Below are 20778 nucleotides of genomic sequence, written 5' to 3'. Positions count from 1 at the left end.
AGCATCTATAGAACCGTGGCCAGCCAGGACATTTCCTCCTGCCCCTCGCAGGCGAAGGCCGCCCGCCCGATGGCTCTCGCAGCGTCCAGGAAGGACCTTCGCGGGGGTCTCCGCCCGAGGTGCGATCGGAAGGGCAGGGTACGGCTCCCAGAGGCCGAGGGGCAGGAGCGGGCGCCGATGGCTGCGGGGCAGGGGCAGCAGCCCCGCCGCGGTTGTGCGGGGCTCTCTTGCCCTCTAGCGGGCAAAGCCAGCGGGGCGGCCCCGCCGTGCCCCCCCGCCGTGCCAGCGCTCCCCGTGCGATGCCGGAGCCCGGGGCTCGGCAGAGGCCTGCCCAGGCACCCCGCTGCGATGAGGGGGCGGACGGGGTCAGGAGACCGAGCTCAGTCCCGGGAGCGCCGGTGACCTGGCTGCAGGGCGGCTGTGCTGCGGGTGGCGGTGGCCTTGGCTGGGGAGCACGGCCCTGGGAGCGAACCTTGAGGGGCGCCTGTCCCAGGTGCCGCGGCAGGGAGAGGCGTCCGGCGCCACGGCCCCAGCAAGTAGGATGAAGAGCGGACGAGAGAGTCCGTGATGGGGCAGTCGGGGGTAGCAGTCGTATTGACGGGTGTGAGCCCCTCAGCTCGTCGTGGTCGCTGCCCGTGTGCCTCATTGCTAGGACCAGAGCCGGCGCACCAGCAGGAGGCTCCGGGGGAGCTGGGGGGGGGTGTAGCCTGGGCAGACCCCGGGTGCCCGCTGCTGCAGACGCTGAGGACAAAGGTGCCCGAGCCGTGGTTCATCCACGCAGGGACCTGGGGACAGCTCTGCGGCGAGCGCAGGGCTGACCGGGGAAGGGAGCGGAGCTGAAGGCTGTGTTTAGGGAAGGGAGAACATCTGGGCTCCCATGGAGTGTTCTGGAATACTACAGGAAGTCCAATTACTTTAAGTTGTCCCGCTACTTGTGCTTACTAAAAATTCTCATTTTCATGCTAATGAATTAGAGAATATTTCAGTATTACCTGCTTCATAATCTTTCCCAGATCCAAGTCAGGAAAAACTTGGTCTTTCCTACATTATTTTAAATGTACTATCCCCACCTAGCAGAAGATCTTACACCATCACTAGGAATTCTTCCATTACAAATATGCTTCAAAAAATTTGCATTTCTTTCTTTAGTGACTGACTTCCTTCCTGTAGTCTTCAGCTTGACTTTATCACTTTTCTCCATTTTGTAAAATAATTTTATTCTTTTGCTCTCTCTCCATCTAATAAAATTATTTTCAGTATCATACATTGCATTTTTCTGTTTTTGTAATCACTGAACTTCAAAAGGCTTAAAAGTTACTTGTTTTATGAAATGCAGGCCTTTAGCTATCTACACAAAAATCTGAATTTGGGTTTGTTTTTTTCCTCTCTAAATCTTTCCTCCTCTCACTCTTTTTAATAATTTCCATTCTTTTAGAAACCCTGACACCTCTGGGTGACAATCCCCTTTCATTGCAGTACCTTGAAATAGGGTAGTGATGAGAAAGTTCTCTGTTTGCTAGTGGTAAATGTAGCCAGGTTACTTGGAATGTAGTCACTTAGAAACCTCCACTTGGCTAGAGTTATAATAATCCTTTCTAATATTTTGCATGCCTATGTCTGTTTCATTCGCTTAAATGCTATCCAATTACTTTGTTGATAACTAACATATTTTGCATGGTTTTGCCTGTTGATTTCCTTCATCATTCTGCTGCTATTTCACCAATAACTCAACAGTATATAACTGCACCCTGATTCAATGATGTGAATAACAAGAAAATAACATTTTTCTTCAAATAATTACCGTATCTCTTAATGTTTTTCTTTTGACTGGCCAAGTCAAAAATCATCATTGATTAGAATCTCAGCTTGTTTCTCCTGAACTTCCTGCTTTTACGGCAAGACCAGAGACCCTTCCCTTTTGCATGGGGACAAACAGGGCTGTTCTGGAGAAGGCAGTAGTTGTGGGAAGCTGAGTGACTGTAAGATTTAACTAAGCCATTCCCCAAAGAGGATTGCCATCTTTTGTTTAAGCTCTTTCTGTTTGCCCCATCTGAAGTTCATAAAGAAACTGGGCAAAAGTATGAGAATGAATGCTTTACATTTTGTGGAAGAGAGTGGAAGAAAATGGATGCCATCCTTTGGGTCTGAGAGACAGTGTCTGACCTGTTTGAATCCCCAGCTGATCTAAGAGCACAGTTATAGCAGACGGGGATAAGCAACCAACAACAGTGGTTCTGAGCTACAACACAGCCCTCAGTCTGACTCTCCCACCTTCTCTCTGGCTCTCAAGGCACTGCTTTTACAAGATTCACGAACACACTTCTGAGTACAAGGCTGTATCTTTATCCCTATGGAGAAGCTGAACAGGAAAAAATACCTACTCCTTTGTCCCTGTCCCTCAAAATCCTCTCATTTCTCAGAAAAATGGGACAAGGTGAAAACTCTTTACTAAGAAGAGTTTGCTTCTCTGCCTTTATAGCTGCTTTTGATATATAAAAACCCAAACCAAAACAAAAAACCAAACAAAACCCCGAACAAACAAGCAAAAAAACCCCAGTTTTCCCACCCTGTTGTATACAGAGATTTCATCAGCCTGTGAGCCATAAATTCACTGCGGGAATTCTAGTCCCCTCCCAGCAACTGTTATTCCAATAGAGCTTAAAAATTCACCAGAGGGTCTGAAAAACACATCAGCACTGGGAATCCACAACTAGGATTTCACACCAGAAATAGATGCTATCTGAGCTGCTTTGCTTTATTTGGGCATTGCAGTGAAATCACTGACAGGCAACAAGGGAAGAAACTGTACTGGAGGTTCCTGTGCTTCCCCCGCTTTAAACATTGCTCTAGGTTTGAGGAGGAGAATTCCAATTACCACCAGGGATTCTCAGGGACTGCCTTCATAGCACAACCAAGCACTAAGAACTCACTTCTGCAGATGCAGACAAATTGGCTCTGACAACCTTGCCCTTGCTGCAGTAGCACTGCAGCCAGCAGAACTACGCATGCAAAAGTTGAGACATCAGACAGACCTCTACTATTAGGTATCCTTTTTTTAGTGGGGGACAGGCTCATGAAGAAACACATGGCAAAAACTGAAGGAAAATAACCTTTTCAAGCCTCCAATTATGATATTTGTATAAATCTTGATATAAGTGAGCAGAAGGAATTTGCTTGAACTCCCTGGAATTCATACCTTGTATTCCTGTAATCATCTGATGGTTCCAGCTCTGGATCTGGGAACATAAGGGCTGTTAAGGAGAGCTCTGATGTGGAGATTGCAAGCTTGCTCACTTCCTTAGAGTATGTGTTTTCTGATGGTGTCTTCCAGTGGGATGGTGGTGATGAAACTGAAAACTCCCATCCTCAAAAAACCTGGAGAATATTCTCAGCTTCAGTAAACTGTCACAGCATCACTCAATTGTTGGAGCTCTGACAATTAATATGAACAGAAGATAAGCACATTTGGGTCTTTTATTTCCTCAGTTAAAAAACCCTCTCACAGTTCTTCATTGCAAACCTGCAGAATTTGTGCACCATTCTTGTCCAAAGCTTTCTTAATTGTGAAAAATAGGACAGGTGAAAGCAAAGTCCAGGTACAACACCCAGAGGGAAATGGGTAAAAGATCTAAGAACTGCTTACATTTATGTAATGACATTTACAGTCATTCCATGAATTTCTGGAAGGACCATTTGCAGTCCAGCTGCTCAGAATACTTGACTCTCAACTGTAAAACTGTGAAGATTGAGTCCTTCGCAAATATACTTGAATAATCCTCTCTGAAAATTTGATTGACCCTAAGTTCTTCTGCATGCAGATTTTGGTCCAGTAGTCCCCATATTTTATTTATAATTTGAGTCATATGCTGCTTTCATAATTTTTTGTCTAGTCATTTTAAACATCTTTGTACACTATTCAGACAAGAGAATTATATTTGCAATTTCCCTTGCAACACAGAATCCATCAAAATTTCAAACTAATTGCATTTCCAATCCAGTAAAAAGTACAGGCATTATATCTGTCTGTTTACTTAACAGTGAGAGCGAAGCTTATTTCTTAGCATTTCTGAAAGGTAAAAATAAATCTGTAAGACACAAAAAATGGTACACTTGAAAAATAACAACATGCTGGTAATATGCTTGAAGAGAATTCGTCATCTGTAGGGATGTCTTACAAATGGAGTCCCTTTTCAGAAACTGAATCAAATACCTTCCATTGATGAAATAATTTGAAATTATGCATTTTATAGGGCCAAGGGCAAGTGTTTAAAAAAACAGCCTAAATTAAGACTGAAAGTTTAAGGCTCTCAGAACTGTTCTTTGGTGTCTCTTTTTGGGCAATTACATTCAAAAACTCTGAAGATGCTTCTATGAGTGCTTGGTAAGGGAAGGTAAGGTCCACTAAGATCTCTTTAGGATATTTAACTATTTATTTGTTTATGTTCCATGCAAGGATAAGGATTTCAGTGCCTGATTTTAAGCTCCTGCTGTTTTAAAAATTTTGGCCTCATCTTTCTGTAGAGTTTACATTTTTGTTAATCTATGGAATTTTTTTCATGTTAAAATTTAATATACTTACGTCACACCACACTTCATACCTCTTTAGCACTTCTGAAAATTATGTCAAGCAAGTCTAAATCACTAAAGGTTTCCTATTTCAGAGGATATAAAGCTATGATCTTTGCTTCAGAGTTTTTGGGTAGTCACCGGGGTAGTCCTGCCAGGTTATGGAGAACAGACATGAGCTGCCAAGAAGGTTGATCTGCCAAGAAGGTTGATCAGCATTGTACTTTTTTATTCATGGTACCTTTTTATCCACAAGATTCTTCTTAAGCAAAATGAGAAGAAAAGCTGGTGCAGGCAACAAGACAGCAGCAAGCCCATATGCAACATGCACCATGAGACAAAGAACATTTGTTTCAAATTCTGCCTGTGACTGGCCTTCCACCCTGACCTTACCAGTAATTCCTTTCAAGAATAGTCCTTAGATAAGCTATTTCTGAGTAGGTGGTTCTAAAATCACATATTTAAAAATCTTTTTAACAGTGTTTAACAGTGGTATCACATTATTTTGTCCTTTCCTATTTAACACAGAGCAGTCTGCCTCCTCCCTTCTCACTTTAGATGGTCAGCACAGCCACTGAGCTCAGGGCTATTACGTATTCAGGAACTGTTCCTGACTGGAGCAGAATGTGGGAGCTTTTGACACTCAGGACTTCAGCCACCCTTGACAGGTTGCAAATTCGAATTCTACTTCTGCCCACTGGGCAGATATTAGGCAGCAACCACAAAGCCTTCTGAAAGGAAGTGCCACACAAGTGGCTCCAGTTGCAAGTGCTCAGTGTTATCAAACTGTGCAAGCTTAACCAATTTCCAGTCTTACTCCAAGAGGAAATATGAACAGCTCAACTCCAGGTCAGTTATGCCTAGGTCATGACAAAACATGAATTCACAGTGAGCTGGAAAGGAACTATTCCTGACATAGCAGTCCTCCAATATATAAAAAAATGCAGGCACCTGTGCTAGTCCTAATGCTGATATTTAGAACATATATAACTGCTGAGAATGAATGTCCAGTAGAATGCATTTACAAGACTGTTCCAGCTTCACTGAGGACCAGATTGGGTATCTATCGACACAAAGGAAGAGAAAAACTAAAATTCAGATCTAATGAGACATACACATCCCGGTCAACAAAACAAGCCATCAGTTTAGACTGACAGGCAAGGATTTCTCTCCCATTGCAGAATGCTGTCTCATGCTCTTCTCAGGACATCTGTTCCCAGTCACTACAGCTTAGTTCGTTCCCATCAGTTCCAGCATTTCAATAGTACTTACTGCTGCCACATGGCAATTACAGTTGAGTCTGCAGAAATTAATCCAATTTCTTTTTGCTGACAGCATAAAGCTGTAAGATTGCTGTGTCATGGGAGCTGATTTCAAACCTTGTCGTCTAGGTTTTGTTTCTTCCCTCTGATAATTATTATTGAAATGTTCTTAACCCTTCTTTGCTGCTTTGCCTTTCAGGAAGGGGCAGTGAGCTGAATTGATCTTTGCTTTCCTCTCCAATTCTGCTCTCAGTATGGAGCTATCTCATCAGTTCCACATCCCACTGCAGCCTTGTCTTTCATCTTAAGTCTGCTTTGGTGTGGCTGTTTCATGACTGGTGCAAGAAATACTCATTCATGTATGGAGTCCTCAAGTCACCGAGCATTTAGAGCAGAAATTCCATTGTTTTGTTCATAATAATAATGCCCAGTGACCTTGTACCGGGTATTGTGACATTTCATCTTGTTCTTATCATTCTACTAAAAGCTCATTTAACTCTTCTTCTGGAACAATCTGACCTCTTCCGTTTTTCTTTTGTCATCCTCAAACTATGAGATTCCCCAAAGAACTATGTGTGTAAAACAAAGGCTAAAAGATCATGGCATTCTAGAGCAAGACCCTGTATCTTCATAGCAGCTGTGGCTACCTTCAGCACCAAGGGCTCTGCATTGTAGCATACACAACTTCAGAAATGCCAGAAGGTATTAATGTATTTTCATCCTCCTCTCCTTCCTGATGTGAACATTCTGAGCTGTGAAGGGTTAGAGTCAACTTCTGCTACAGCAGAGCCAGGTGAACAGTTGACTTTTCCTGTCCTGTAGATGATGTGCCATCCCCATACAGAGACAATCCCCTTTGTGCAAAATGTTCAGTAGGAATGCTCAAACCTCAAGCTCTTTCTTCAATTAAGCTTTTCAAAATCAAGCAACATTTCCTAGGCCTTATTAGTTTTTCTTTTTTCTATGTGTGTGACAATTTTTGGCAGTGTTTGCTAGGTGGCAATGTACCTTCAGGAAACAAATATTTTATGGTATCCTGGTTCTCTGGAATACTGCTTTTTTATCCATATTTAACCCCTTTGCTAGTTTTAGTACAGCATATTCTTTAATGGACAATAAATCAGAGAACCACAACTTCAGATTTTAAATCCATGGAAGTAGAAGCCCTTGGGAAAACCAAAAAATCCACTTAACCTGAAATTGTGTACACAGAATCTGGCAGCAGCTTTTGAAATTGAAAGCTCCACAGTACAAATGCAACTAATGTGATCCCAAAAAAAAAAAAAAAAAAAAAAAAATCACATTAATATATATCTGTAACAAGAATGTTCTATGTCACAGACTGCGTTAAGGGGGTTGGTAGACTGAGACTCAGAGGAGACAAATGTCAGCAACACAAAAAGACTGCTTTGTATTGTTTGTTTGTTTGTCTGTTTTGGAACAAGCCTTTTACTGAGCTCCTTCTGGCATGAAGACCTTGATCCCGAAGTCTTCCAGTCACACAGACCTCATCCAGCTTAGCAGAAATTCTCTGGATGTGCAGCTCACAAGGTGACACCTGCTATACAGCATACAGTGGCAAGTGCTTGTATTTGCACATCTACAACAGCATCTACTTCTTAGCAGTAGAGAGTTGTAGGCAGAACTGTAGTGCTAGGTTATAAAGGCATATTGGACGTCAAAAAAATCTAAAAAGAGGATACTCAAAGCAGCCAAAGCTTTGAACTGAAGTTCTAGTCTTTATTTCAGCTTGCAAAACATGTAAAATATTCAAAGAAAGTCAAACAGAACTTCTCTTTCTCTCATCACCCTAATACTCTTAATCACAATGCTATGAAATATTTTTCAGGCTGCCAATTCAATGCCCACTGGCAGTTCTGCTTTCCTCTTCAAGTACATTTTTAATTGTATCTCATCTGAAATTCAGGTCTGGTATATATAATAAATTTGATTGTAACTTAGATTCCCTAGCTATTATATTAGCTTCTTTTCAGAGTGCTGAATCTGAAGGAGAAAAAGCTGCAAATTATACCTGACAGCTTTAATGCTCTTATAACTATTTTAATAAAAGCTGTTATGATTCATCATAGATAATAAGTCTTGTGAAAAACATTTGGGTGAGCTGAGAAAATAATCCTAACAGCTTTGCAAAACTACTAACAATTTAAAATAATTTGGGAAAATGTGGCTGATTCTAAAGATGACAAAGTGTTGCAAATTACATTAAATTTTCTTTTTCAGAATCTCTGGTTTCGTGTATAACAAGAGCAGCAATTTCTACTTTCATAACTGCCAAGGTAATATCATATATGGAGAAATGAGGCAAGAAACCTCTGAGAGTAAACATCTTAGCATTTTTCTGATTTGCTAGAATGAAAGATGTGCTTGATAGTAAACCCTTATTTCATATTCGTAAGTCTAACACGTATTATTACCCATATGACAAGAGGGTTATATATTGTATTGTACAGTATCAATAGTGTAACTCCCATAGAAGACAGAGCAGGTGACTCTAGTGACACATTAAATGACTCAGAGAAACAAGTGAAAATGTAAAGTAAAAATAATTGTATTCTTGTCCTTTGGCCCAGAATTCAATCATCAGAACTAAACTTCATCACTTCTTTTTATGAAAATCTTGGAATTACAACATATCTACAGGGAGCAAAGTCTTATTTATGCCATTTAGATAGAAGCTTGAGATTTTAAAAAGTAAATCAACTGTATTTAGTAACAAAAACATAACTAATATTATAATCTTCATACTTCAAAATTCAATACAGGAAATTAAACTAAAGATTAAAATCTATAATCAAGATTTTTCCCATTCCATTTTCACAGGGGAAGAAATCTTTAAAAATCCATGTTGTATCATTTGTACAGCTATATACAGATTTCAGAGAATCACAGAAATTTAGGGCTCAAGGGATCTCAAGCTACTTTCTCAAACTACAGCACTGGGACAGAATGAAATATGTGAAAAACAGTCCCAAGAGATAGTTACCTAATTTGCCCAGAAAAAGAATTTCCCATGAAGGATATTCTGCAGCCTTTCTACATAGCTTACTCTACTGCTTCTCTATACTCATAATGAAAAGGTTTTTTCTAACCTGGAAATCAACCTTACTCTCCTTGCTTTTCCCTCAATGGCCACTGAAGAACAATTGCTCAATATTCTTAGAAAAGTCTTCCCCCCTCTATTTCCCACTGTCAAGACTAAACAGAATTGCAGTTTTTTCTCTTGTCTTATACTGTTGCACATTGTTGAATTCATTTCTATTTATTCATGTTTTTTAAAGTTTAAGGTCCCAAACTGGATACAGTAAGCCAGTTCATGCCTCTGGAAAGCATCTCATCTAGTCTTTCATTCCTATGACAAATTGACCAGATGATCTTTCAAGGTCCCTTCCAACTTTAGTTGTTCTATCATTTATAGTGGAATATTCAAGCTTTCAGTCTCCCTGGTAGTACATACCATATATGAGAACTGGCTTTAGGTGGCATGATCACATTTATGATCTCATCTAGTCTGTAAGTTTCTACAGTTCTGTGCAGTCTTCTTTACAGTCTTCCTCTCCCACCTGTTTGGGACTTTTTTGTCTGTTTTGCTTTTGTGCAAATGATTCCTCTTTCATCACCTTAAGAACAAGTATTTATTGCACTTGCTGATTCCAAGCCATGTCTGCAGCTTGGGAGGATCATTATACCATTTTGATCCCTTTTCAAGTGTATTTCCAACTTCTTCCAGCTTAACATAATTTTTGACATTTATAAGCATATAGCCTAGTCACTCATCCCATCACATTAAAGAGAATTTGGTTAATGTTAGAGGTTCCCACCATGCAATAGCCTTTGTTTTCTTACATCTGCTTGTTGCTTGCTTTTATTGGACAACAGCCTGTCCTGTCTCTTCAGAATGTGAGTTACAACAAAATTGAATCAGTGGAGTTACAGTTAAGAAAATTTTAAAATTACCTGTAAGGTGGAGTAGTAGCACAAGACAGAAACACACATCCTTGGCTTTAAAATCAAGCATAGACTACAAAAGTTCAGTAATGCAGAAATTTTATTTTTATTTAGATTTGCAGCAATCAACTGGAAATATCCATCCAAATATTGCAGTATTTGCAGAAAATATGTTACAAATAGCTTTTGCCTTCAGGGATTACACCTTGTTTTAAGAGCAACTTAGACAAGTAATTTCAGCCTACTGTGCTTCCTGGCACCTAAAGAAGGCAATCAGCCTCTAGTGACTCTCCACAGATGCTGTAATGCCTAGTTCTTGATGAGGTACCATGACCCTTCAGAGCAGGAGAGCCCCTATTGCTGTAACCTGCAGGGAGTCTGGTATCTCTCTCCACCCACCAGGCAGTGGTGTTTGGTCATCATTAAGTAAACCAAGTTGCTGAACACACAAAATAGGACTTACAGCAAAATAGACATTCCATAAAAAAAGATTAAGGAGTACAACACACTAAAAAGAGAACAGAGACTTCATGGGTGCTAAGTCATTTAGCTCCTGCTTAGTCTGTAACAGCAACTGCTAGCCTACAGTTTATTCAGTATAAGAAAGGAATATTTATCTCTCAAACTTGCCTTCCACTTTGTCCAGCCAGGTCTGATAGGAGTAGTGGGCTCTTTTTGGGTGGTTTTAAGGTGTCATGGGTAGATTTGAGGTAAGATCACACCATGGACAGTGCCCAGTTTCCATCAGGTGGCCTATAGGCTCTGCTGGTCTTTAGTCCTTCACTGCTGCCATAGCTTCCTTGAGCTTCTCTGGGCTTATGGATTGGGAGGTTCCAGGCTGACCTCAGGTCCTGTGAGTCAAACTGTCAGTCCTTCCTGCTGCTGTAGAGAACAAGCAAGAGCTTGCTTTCATCAGTTGACCTCTCCCTACTCACAGAGCCCCAGCCAGGTAAACTTAGGGGCAGCCTATCATGGTGAGCCTAGCACCCCTAGGTGCCTTCAAGTACCACAGGCAAGTGGGCCAGGAGCCTCTGCAACACTGGACCATCTGTCTTTGTGAGGTCTCTGAGCACTCCCTGTAGCAGATGATAGGAGTGATGTCTGAAGTGCCAGAGATTATGCATATTTTTCATACAAGGCAAGACATGAGACATAAATTCCAGTGTCCTCAAACACAGATGTTTGTAACCCTACTAATGAGTTAGTACTTAGGTAGGGTATCACAACTTCCCATATGCAATAGCAATTAGACATTCTTCCCTCAGCTGTATCTTGAAGTAACATATTGGTGCCACTGCCATCAGGGTGGCACTCCATAATCAAGCCATGTCTGACTACCTCTGTTGTTGCCAACCCTGACAGTCCATGTGCCCAACAAGTTTGATATCCTGATCTGCAAGAGCTCCTGCTCAAGAAACTGCAACAACAGAAAGCAGTACCCAAAACCAGCTTATAGTGAAGGCACTTACCACTAACCTAAAAGCATCTCAGTTCCCCCTAGAGCCAGGAAGACTGAAAGGGGCATTTCTTTGACGTTCATCTGGACCACTTTCAACATCCACCTTAGGATAAAACAAATCATGCATCATGATGCAGAGATGTGTACATCTCCCTATTGACCATAACAAGAGCTTAGGGCAGTTAACTCAGGGGCAGACACCTTTATGTAGACACTTATTTTTAGCTCAGACAAATCCCAGCCATGTCTTACATAACCTTGCCATTCCACTCATTAACACGTGGTTGAGTCTCACCCTTCTGCTTTCCTCAGAAATTAAGTTACATCTGATTTGCTGCAGATCTGCACATCTTCTGTGCTAGAGAGAAAGAGCAGAACTGAATGCAGAGACCAAAAGGAACACCATACAGGTGTCTTGGCTGTGCCCTGGGGTTCTCCAACTAAATCTCTCCACTACCCACCACATACAGAGAGACCAGACCTGAGCTGTGTGAACATGAAGACCCATAAATGCCATGTCAACAAAAGACCCCCTAAGCCAAGTGAAAGTGAGCCAGTCTCTGTACCTTGACTTTCTGCTCTTGGTATAGCTTATGGCTCCTGGGACATGTACAATTCAGGTATTGCAGAGTACCAACTACCTCAAGTTCCATCAAAACCCTTCCCTTTTCTAGAAGAAGGTCCTGTAATGGACTGGGTGTACTCAGCCAACAGCTTCTCCCTAAATGGTGTCAAGTGAGGGCAGCTTTATCCACAGTTTCTTTGGGGATTTTTATTAGTGCCATTATTACTATGCCTTGGTGAGTGGCTCCACCAGTCCCTTTTGATGTAACTACTGACAAAGGAACTGCTCAATAGCAAATACACCCAGTCTGCCTGCAACTTCTACACAAATACTGTATCTCTTTTTCAACTTTATTAGAGCAACATGCAGACATCAGTGGAAACAGCAAGACTTTGCTGATAACATAAACTTTGTGTTAGGGTTCTTAACTTTTAATGAAAGGATCATAGAATCTTTTTATAGTGAACATGCGTCTGCACCCATACACTTGTGTGTACCTTAGATCAGATCCCACACTAATTTTAATTACTAAACACACACACTCAGAAAATAATAATTTGCTCATACAAAAATAGGTGGAATAAAAATGGTATTCTGAGCAAAGAAGTAAACACTACTTAAGTTAATGGCATACATTACACGAAACAGTAATTTAGAGTTTTATAATGCCTTTCTTTTTGAAAGAAATTATATGCACTTCATCTTCAGCAATATTAAATATGTTACAATTTGAGGTAACTTTTGTTAATAAATCACAGTAGTACTACAAAGTGTTATTAATAGTAGCTTTAGATGGTAGCTTTTCTGGGAAAAGAAACAAAAAAGAAAGTATACAATGCTTCTTCAACTTTCACAGAAAACATATATTTAAAAATATTTTACAGGTTAAAATACTGATAATTCTATATTTGTTTCTTTAGCAATACTCTGAAGTAATGTCTTTGCCATCTTTATTGTATTTTCGGAACTACATAACAATAATTATTTAAAATTACATCAGTCCCATTGCATTTAAAAGTATAGAGTGTGAGTCCCTAATAAATCCTTCTGCTTCTTCAAGTCACACAGATAAAATTAACTTTGCTAATCTTGACTTGTTTTATTGTACCCTTATGTACAATTTCTATCCCACTCTCTTTTTAAGTACAGAATCTATACAGTGGAAAGTATTAGGCAACCTTAACTACACTTATTGCTGCCAACACTTCCTATAAAACTAAGGCTGAAATACTGGTATAATTAAAATTGATGGCAAGGCTCACATTGATTTCAGAGAATGAAAGAAAAGAATACGAACACTCCCTGAAATACAGTAAGGTCCTCACAATAAAATTTTATATTTACACGGGAAGTACTAGCAATAAGATTTAAGGAAATCCTACAATTGATTATTGTAGGCAAAATACACTTATAAATGTGTATATATATGTGTGTGTACATAGAAGTACAGCTAAAAAGCCAAAATATTGGATTTCACTTAGATACGGGTCTATCTTTTGAATTAGTAACACTACTGAGGAATGTTTGGAAGGGAAGAAAAATGAAGCATTCAGCTGGAACCATGAGGAAAATATTAACCACTAAATCACATAATGTAATACCATTATTTAAAAAGCTTTCAGGGGACCATGGGACCTCTATTATTGTTGTAAAATGCCATTAGATCTTATCAGTAAAAGATAAAATAGCAGTTGAACCACAGCTCTCATCTCATAGCAAGTAAGTCCCCAGTCTTCAGTGGTTTTATGGAGTAGGAATAGTCTTGCTCCAGACAACAGAACTTTTCAAGATGCTTAAAATTACATATAGTACATGTAACTCTTCACAGAATTGAGACCTATAGCATAACCTGAAGAGCCATAATGAATACACTTTTCAAATGGGAAAAAAAAAAAGCATGTTCCTTCACAAGAGACTATCTAGTTTTGATGTGCATTTTTTTATTCACAGTGTGTGTACTGTTCCTTTTATGAATCAAATATTTATTATGAAAAGGTCACTACCAACTTAGAAACTGTATTTTTAAATCTTTCAAATTACATTACTAGTGTCTTCAATTCTCAAATGAATGTAATTTTTAAGAATAAAAATTTGCCTTCCATTTTTAAAAAAATTTTTCAACTTGACTTCAAGAAGTAGTTCTCCTAAAAATCAGAATGAACTTGTTAGATGTGCCAGAGAGGTGTTTTTCAGCTAACTGCATAGGAACAGTGTGGGAAGAAAGTGTGTTAGAGATGTCAATATAAATTACAACAAACACCAAACTGTGTGGTGAAGTCAGCACAGCAGAGGGAAGGGATGACATCCAGAGGGACCTTGACAGGCTTGAGAAGTGGGCTTGTACAAACTGCAAGAAGTTCAACAAGGACAAGTGCAAGGTTCTGCACCTGGGTCAAGGCAACCTTCACCATCAACAACCTTGGTACAGGACTTTTGAGACTCTGGACAGAGATCAAGGTATCAGTCAGCCAACTTCAAAGCCTGTCCAGTTTTATCCAAGCACCCTGTAGTTGTGCATGTGCTAAGATTATTTCATTTTATCACTTTTAACAAAACTTGTCTTCCTTGTGCTTATATCCTTATCTGCTTCAGAGTGTTTTCCTTTTAATCCTAAGCAGGCAGATTGCTCTCATGGCTGTTAAAACAAAATACAAGAGATATTCTGTAGAGGACCGATGTAATTTTGAAGAGACCAGAGAGAAGACCTGGAATTCAGTCTAAGGTCCAGTTCTTCACCTACAAAACCAGGCAGTGATATCTCCTGCCTTTCCATCAGCTTGTCTGTATATCTTATCCAGGAAAGTATCCAAAATACTGTTAGCACAGTGCCCAGCTCACTGAAATCTTACTTTTGGTTGGAGCTTACTGTCAAATCTACCAGAAGGAAATAACACAGACCACTCCCATGATATGTCTCATGAAATTGGGTCATGTGGCTTGCCAGCTCCTCCCTCTATTCACAACTGGCTGGTCATTGCCTTCCCTAATTCAGTTTATGCAGAATTTTAAGTCCCAAAAGTCAGAGGAGCATGATGGGTGGCTCTCAGACTGGATGACAATCCATCTCTCCACTCCTATCTAAAACAGTGAGAAACAGTTTCAACTGAATGTAGCAGTAGTTAATTTGTTACAAGAGTAAATGAATGGTGGCACTAGGTCTAACACACTTAAGAGGACTGGACTTCTAGTAGAGAGTAAATCCCTCTTTGAACTTGGCCTAAGGTTCTTAAAAGACTGAGGAGTGGAAGTGAACCTTCACACATGTGGAGCTGCAGGTTCACTTGGTACTTTTGCTTTTGACTTTATAACAAAATTTGCAAGAAATTAAGTTACTGCAAAACATGAAATCATAGAATGGTTTGGCTTGAAAGGGACCTTTAAAGGTCATCAGGTTCAAACCCCCCCTCACTGAGCAGGGACATTAGATCAGATTGCTCAGAGCCCCATCCAACCTGACTTCAAATGTTTCCAGGGGTGGAGGCTTCTACTACCTATCTGGTCAACCTGTTCTTGTGTTTCAACACACTTTTAAGTAAAATTTCTTCCTAATACCTAATCTAAATATATGCTCTTTCAACTTGAAATCACTACCCCTTGTCCCTGCTAAGTTTGTCCCCTTATTTCTTATAGACCCCAGAATAATAGTCTCCCTGGAGCCTTCTCTTCTCCAGGCTGAATAACCCCAACTCTCTCAGCCTTTCTTCACAATAAAGGTGTTCCATCTCTCTGATAATTTTTTTTTTTTGGCCCTCCTCTAGACTTGCTCCATGTCCTTCTTGTGCTGAGGGCTCCAAAGCTGGACACATTACTCTAGGTGGGGTCTCACCAGAGTGCAGTGTATTTCCTAAGAATCACAGAAGTCAACACGGGTTTTATTTCACAGTAGTGTGTTTTCATCTTTTAATGTGACTTCACATTATGTTTATTATGCCTTGCAAGAAATGACAGTATCTAAGTATTGTTATCTAACAATTCAGTGCAACATTGAATCTGACAGGAAAATTATATTCTCAAACGATTAGGGGGAATTTTGTTAGGCTTTTCATTTGCTTTTGCAATTTTGCAGCAATGCAAACATCTCTGGAACATGGTCAACACGTAGAAAGCACTTTTTGAAAAAACAGGTAAGTCAGCTTGCTGCATGTAATGATATCTGCTTACAAAAGCCAAGGTAGAGCAAACTGCAGGGTGGAAAAGGGAGCCTTTGTACACTTTAGTACCACTTGGCACAATAGTTGATGATGTTTGTCACCACGTTGCTCAATTTTTGTGATTAAACCCCTGTTACATTTACAAGACTGTCAGTGTCATTTCTATAGAACAGAGCAATCTTTCCTTTCTGTCATAAATGGCCCCTGCAGTGATTACTGCATGAGGTGAAACAGGACTATTGTCTTCATAGCCAGGGGTTTTCTAGCTACTTAAGCACACATTTTAGTACCCATAAATATACCAGCCTGCTTACTGCAGCACAGGTGTGAGCCACATTAGCACAGCAGTAGCTTTGCACTCCTGGACACTGCACACACAGAGTGAATTCACTGTGAGGAGAGCAGGGGTGGCTAAGGACACACAACTTCCCCATCAGCATTGCGTGCTTGCACTCATATGAGAATAGTTCTCCATTCACATTAAGCTTGTATCTGTTCCAGGCAGGAATGTCATCTGAGGAGAGGGAAATGACCTACTTACTTGTTCCTACTCAAAGAAAAACTGAAAATGCCTGGCAGAATGCTGAACTAAACTTGCCTACCTGTGCTGTGGTTGTGTGCTCAGTACCAAGGGACCTGGCATTCAGAATGCATCTCTCTCAGCCATCCCTCACAATGTTTCTGGGATGCTGCCAGCATTCATAAAGTGCTTGTTATTGACTGACACAGAAATGGAAGTAGTCTTAATAAAGTTGTGCAAATATTCAGTGTCAAACTAGAAGGACAAGGATGGAAAATAGTTTGTCTGTCTAGAGGGAAGTAGAAATAGGGGACAGGAATCTACTGCAAGTTTTACATCTCTACAGCAGAACTGGGGTTTTGTAGTGTGCCTTTGTATCTGATGATAGAGGGATTTTGCAGCTACATTTTACAGGATCTGGGGATTAGAAAGGATCTTACTATGAGTTACTTTCTAGGTCTCTGGGGACAGGAAAAAGATTTTGCAATGTACATTAGCCTGTGAAGATGGAAACCATTCACCCTGCATGCTGCACCCTTCAGTGATTTTGCAATGAGCAGCCATTTGTGCTCCCCAGAGAAGGTTTTTTTGAAGGGTTTGTATCCTGCTAAGGACTTGGGTGGCAGATTCCCGAGGATGTCCCAAACACTTCACAGAATGACACTCAGTGAAAAACATGTGCTAATGGAAGACTGGATAAATTCTGAGATGCCATTAGTTGGATGACTGAAATTACCATCCCTGTAACAGAAGTCATGACTACAAATTAAGGTCAGGGAAGGAGAGTGAACTAAAATTATTTCAGTGGCATGGATGGATGATCACCATGTCAATGGATATATAGAAAAAAGGGCATTTCCACAAAGACTTTGTGGCCTCCTGTGATGACGTAACAGAGCTGGTGGATAAGGGAAGAGCAACTGATGTCATCAACCATATCTGTGCAAAGCACTTGCCACTGTCCTTCACACCATTGTCTTTAAATTGGAGAGATGTAAACTTGATGGATGGACCACTTGGTGGATAAGGCATCAGCTGGATGGTTGCACTCTGAGTTACAATCAGTGGCTCAACATCCAAGTGGAGATTGGTGAGAAGTGGCATCCCTCGGGGCTCAGTGTTGAGACCAGCACTGTTAAACATCTCTGTTGGTGACCTGGGCAGTAGCATCAAGTTTGTGAAAAATACCAAGCTATGTGGTGCCACTGACATGCTGAAGAGAAAGGATGCCATCCAGAGGAACACTGGCAGGCTTGAGAAGTGGCCTGTGCAAACAGAATGAAGTCCAGCAGGGCCAACTGCAAGGTCCTGCACATGGGTCTAGGCAATCCCAAGCACAAATACAGTCATGGATTGAGAATAGCCCTGAGGAAAAAGACTTGGGAATATTGGAAGATGAGAGGCTCAACATGAGCCATCAATGTGCACTTGCAGCCCAGAAAGCCAATCATATCCTGGGCTGCATCAGAAAAAGTGTGGCCCACAGGTGGTGTGATTCTCCTTCTCTATTCTGCTCATCCTACCCCAGCTGGAGTACCGTGCCCAGTTCTGGGGTCCTCATCATATGGACATGGAGAGCTTGGAATGACTCCAGAGGAAGGACACAAAGACAATCAGAAGGGTGGAGCACTTCTCCCATGAGGACAGATAGAGAAAGTTGGGGTTGTTCAGCCTGGAGTAGAGAAGGCTCCAGGAACACCTTATAGCAGCCTTCCAATACCTGTAGGGGGCCTACAGGAAAGCTGGGGAGGGACTTTTTAGAAGGGTCTGTAGTGATAGGATAAAGTAATGGTTTTAAACAGGAAGATGGTAGATTTAAGTTAGATATTAGTAAGAAATTCTGTACTGTGAGGTTGAGGAAACACTGGAACAGGTTTCCCAGAGAAGCTGTGAATGCACTCTCCCTGGAAGTGTTCAAGGTCATGCTGGATGGGGTTTGGAACAACCTGGTGTAGTGGAAGGTATACAAAGCAGGAAGTCCATAGTAGGGGGGTTGGAACTGGATGATCTTTAAGGTCCCTTCTAACCCAAAGCATTCTATGATTCTATGTTTCAGAGGGTGTAGCTCAGCATTTGTCATGTTGGCAACACATACTGGCTGTTTTATCAGAAAGAGGTGAAAGACAGTTTGCTGAAATGGACCGAGTACTTTCTGAGGACCTTCAACTAACGACCATAATAATGGGTAAATGCATGTGACAGTTCTATCCCTACTCTTTTCCCATATTCTCATGAAGCCACTGGGTGAACTATTCTGAAAACTTGGATACTGGCACTACCAACCAACAGTGGACATTTAGCTTCCTTCCAGTTTTACATTGTGCTACTGCATCTTTAATTCCTGTATGGCTCAATGTTTGACCTTAATCAACTAACATATTGTAAACAAGGCCTAGAGAGCTTTGTTAAAACTATGGTAGTGGACAAAAAGAGAACACTTCAAAGCATTCACAGTGAATGGCTGTCTTTGTCACAAATTACTTCTTCTAGTCAGTCTGTAGTGGTTTTCAGACAATATCTGTGCCACAACCATTTCTGCAACCAGTACCTTCTGTCATCTCTATTTCATCTGAAACTTCACTCTGCTTTTGAAAAGGGTGTTCTCAAGTTGTTCATGCTTTTTCTTTTTCTCCTCTGGAACATCTGCAGAGCAATGCATCCACAAATATTGTCTTCAACTTTTAAAAAACTCAAACTGCACAGCACATGGTGCTCAGTCAGCCCTGTCAGTGTGAGCTCACCAAACCTGCCTCACTCACTGGGCCTCCCAAGAGGGGAGTTCATGATCCGGTGATCTTCACTTATTCAGCAGTGACCAAAACCTCTGGGAGAAGAATCACACCAGTGACCAGCTTGAGCTCTGTGAGGGGGCCGAGGACAGCTCCAAGCAGTCCACATCTCACTCCCTACCGCACAGGCAGGGCCTTCGGTGGTCCCTTCCCTGTCACAAACAAAAACCCTGACTCCTGCCACCGCCTTCCCTCTCCATCAGGTACCTGCCGGGCAAGCCCGATCGCCGGCCAGGCCTTCTCCCTCTGCCAGAGACCGGACAGGGACCACGGGAGCGCGTAGCGCCTCTGCCCGCCGGCCAGCCCCCTCCAATTGAGCTGTTTTCAGCGAAACGCTCGAAGCGGGGGCCCTGCCGCCTTCCCGCACCCCTGAGCGGCCTGCCCGGGCCCCGGAGTCGGGAACATTTCCAAGACGGGAGGAAGGGGGCCCGGCGGCGCCGAACACCGCTGCGAGACCCTGCGCACCTCTGCCTGCGTTACCTCTCTGCCAGGACCGTCCCCTCCGGTGTGCGGGTGGCTTCCCTCCCGCTCGCGGAGCGGGGCCAGCACGATCCCGAGGGGTCCCCTCTGTCCCCGCCGTCCCCGCACCCACTGGCGGGCAGCGGCCTCCCCGCCGCCTCGGGACCGGCACTGCGCATGCGCGGCGGCGGCGGGGCAGGTTCGATGTCGGCGGTGCCAGGGCAGCTTCCGGGAAGATGGCGGCGTGGAGAGCGGCTCTGGCGGTGGCCGCCCGCGCTCCGCTGAGGGGGCGGCTCGCCGGGCTGCGGCCCCCACGGAACCAGCGACGCCCGCCCGGCTGGAGGGTCGGTGCCGCCGCCGCCGCCCTGGTAGGGGGAGGCTCGCTGGCGGCCTGTTACGGCGGGCGGCTGGGCGTGTTCCCGACGGTCCTGGCTCAGGTAAGGCGGCAGCATCCCCGCTCCGGCATCCTCGTCTCCCGCCGGCGGCCCGGGCCGGGCGGGCCGCGGGGGAGGGCCGGGGTCTGGCGCTGGGTCTGCGGGTCCCGGGGACGGCTGTTGGACTCGGAGGAGCGGCCTGCGGGCGGGCCGGGGTCTGTGGGGGTCAGACCTCCTCTGCCTCGGTGACGTGAGGCGCTTCCCGGCTGCCCGAGTCCTGCTCTCGCCTGTCGGACAGCAGGGAATGCGCGTCCCCCGTCCCCTTGGCAGCAGCCGAAACCAGCGCTGTGGCGCTTAAACTGTTCCTGCCTGGTCCCATCGGGGGGAACTTGGCCGTGTTGAGCAGTGGAAGGAGGAGGGGGATCTTTTAGCACCGACCGCTTTCCCCGTTCTCTTGACAGCCCGGGTTAAGATGCAACCTGATGGATGAACCCGTGCGGTTTGCCGAGCACACGGGCTGTGCCCAGCTCCTTGTTTTGATGGTAGAACTTCTACCATGCCTGGTTTACATGTCAGGGGCTGTTGTACGGTCGTGTCCCCTTTTCCCCCCTTAAAAAACACCCCACAAAGAGTGCTTCATAAAAGTAGTACTTTTGTATTTCATAAT

The 20778-nt window shown here is 42.8% G+C and overlaps 1 protein-coding gene across 1 annotated transcript in view; it reads right to left on the bottom strand.

Moving 5' to 3' along the window:
- Nucleotides 1-20204, bottom strand: part of FGF9 (fibroblast growth factor 9) — a 53576-nt gene extending 33372 nt beyond the window's left edge. The window contains 2 exon segments of the mRNA XM_071735772.1: nt 19759-19921; nt 19923-20204. Coding sequence (XP_071591873.1) covers nt 19759-19921; nt 19923-20189 — 430 coding nt within the window. The 5' untranslated portion in view covers nt 20190-20204.
- Between the last annotated feature and the right edge of the window lie 574 nt (nt 20205-20778).

The sequence above is a fragment of the Heliangelus exortis genome, chromosome 1 (assembly GCF_036169615.1).
Source record: "Heliangelus exortis chromosome 1, bHelExo1.hap1, whole genome shotgun sequence".
NCBI classification, from domain to species: domain Eukaryota; kingdom Metazoa; phylum Chordata; class Aves; order Apodiformes; family Trochilidae; genus Heliangelus; species Heliangelus exortis.
The sequence above is the reverse complement of the archived record's forward strand: the minus strand, read 5'-3'. Positions and strand labels throughout refer to the sequence as shown.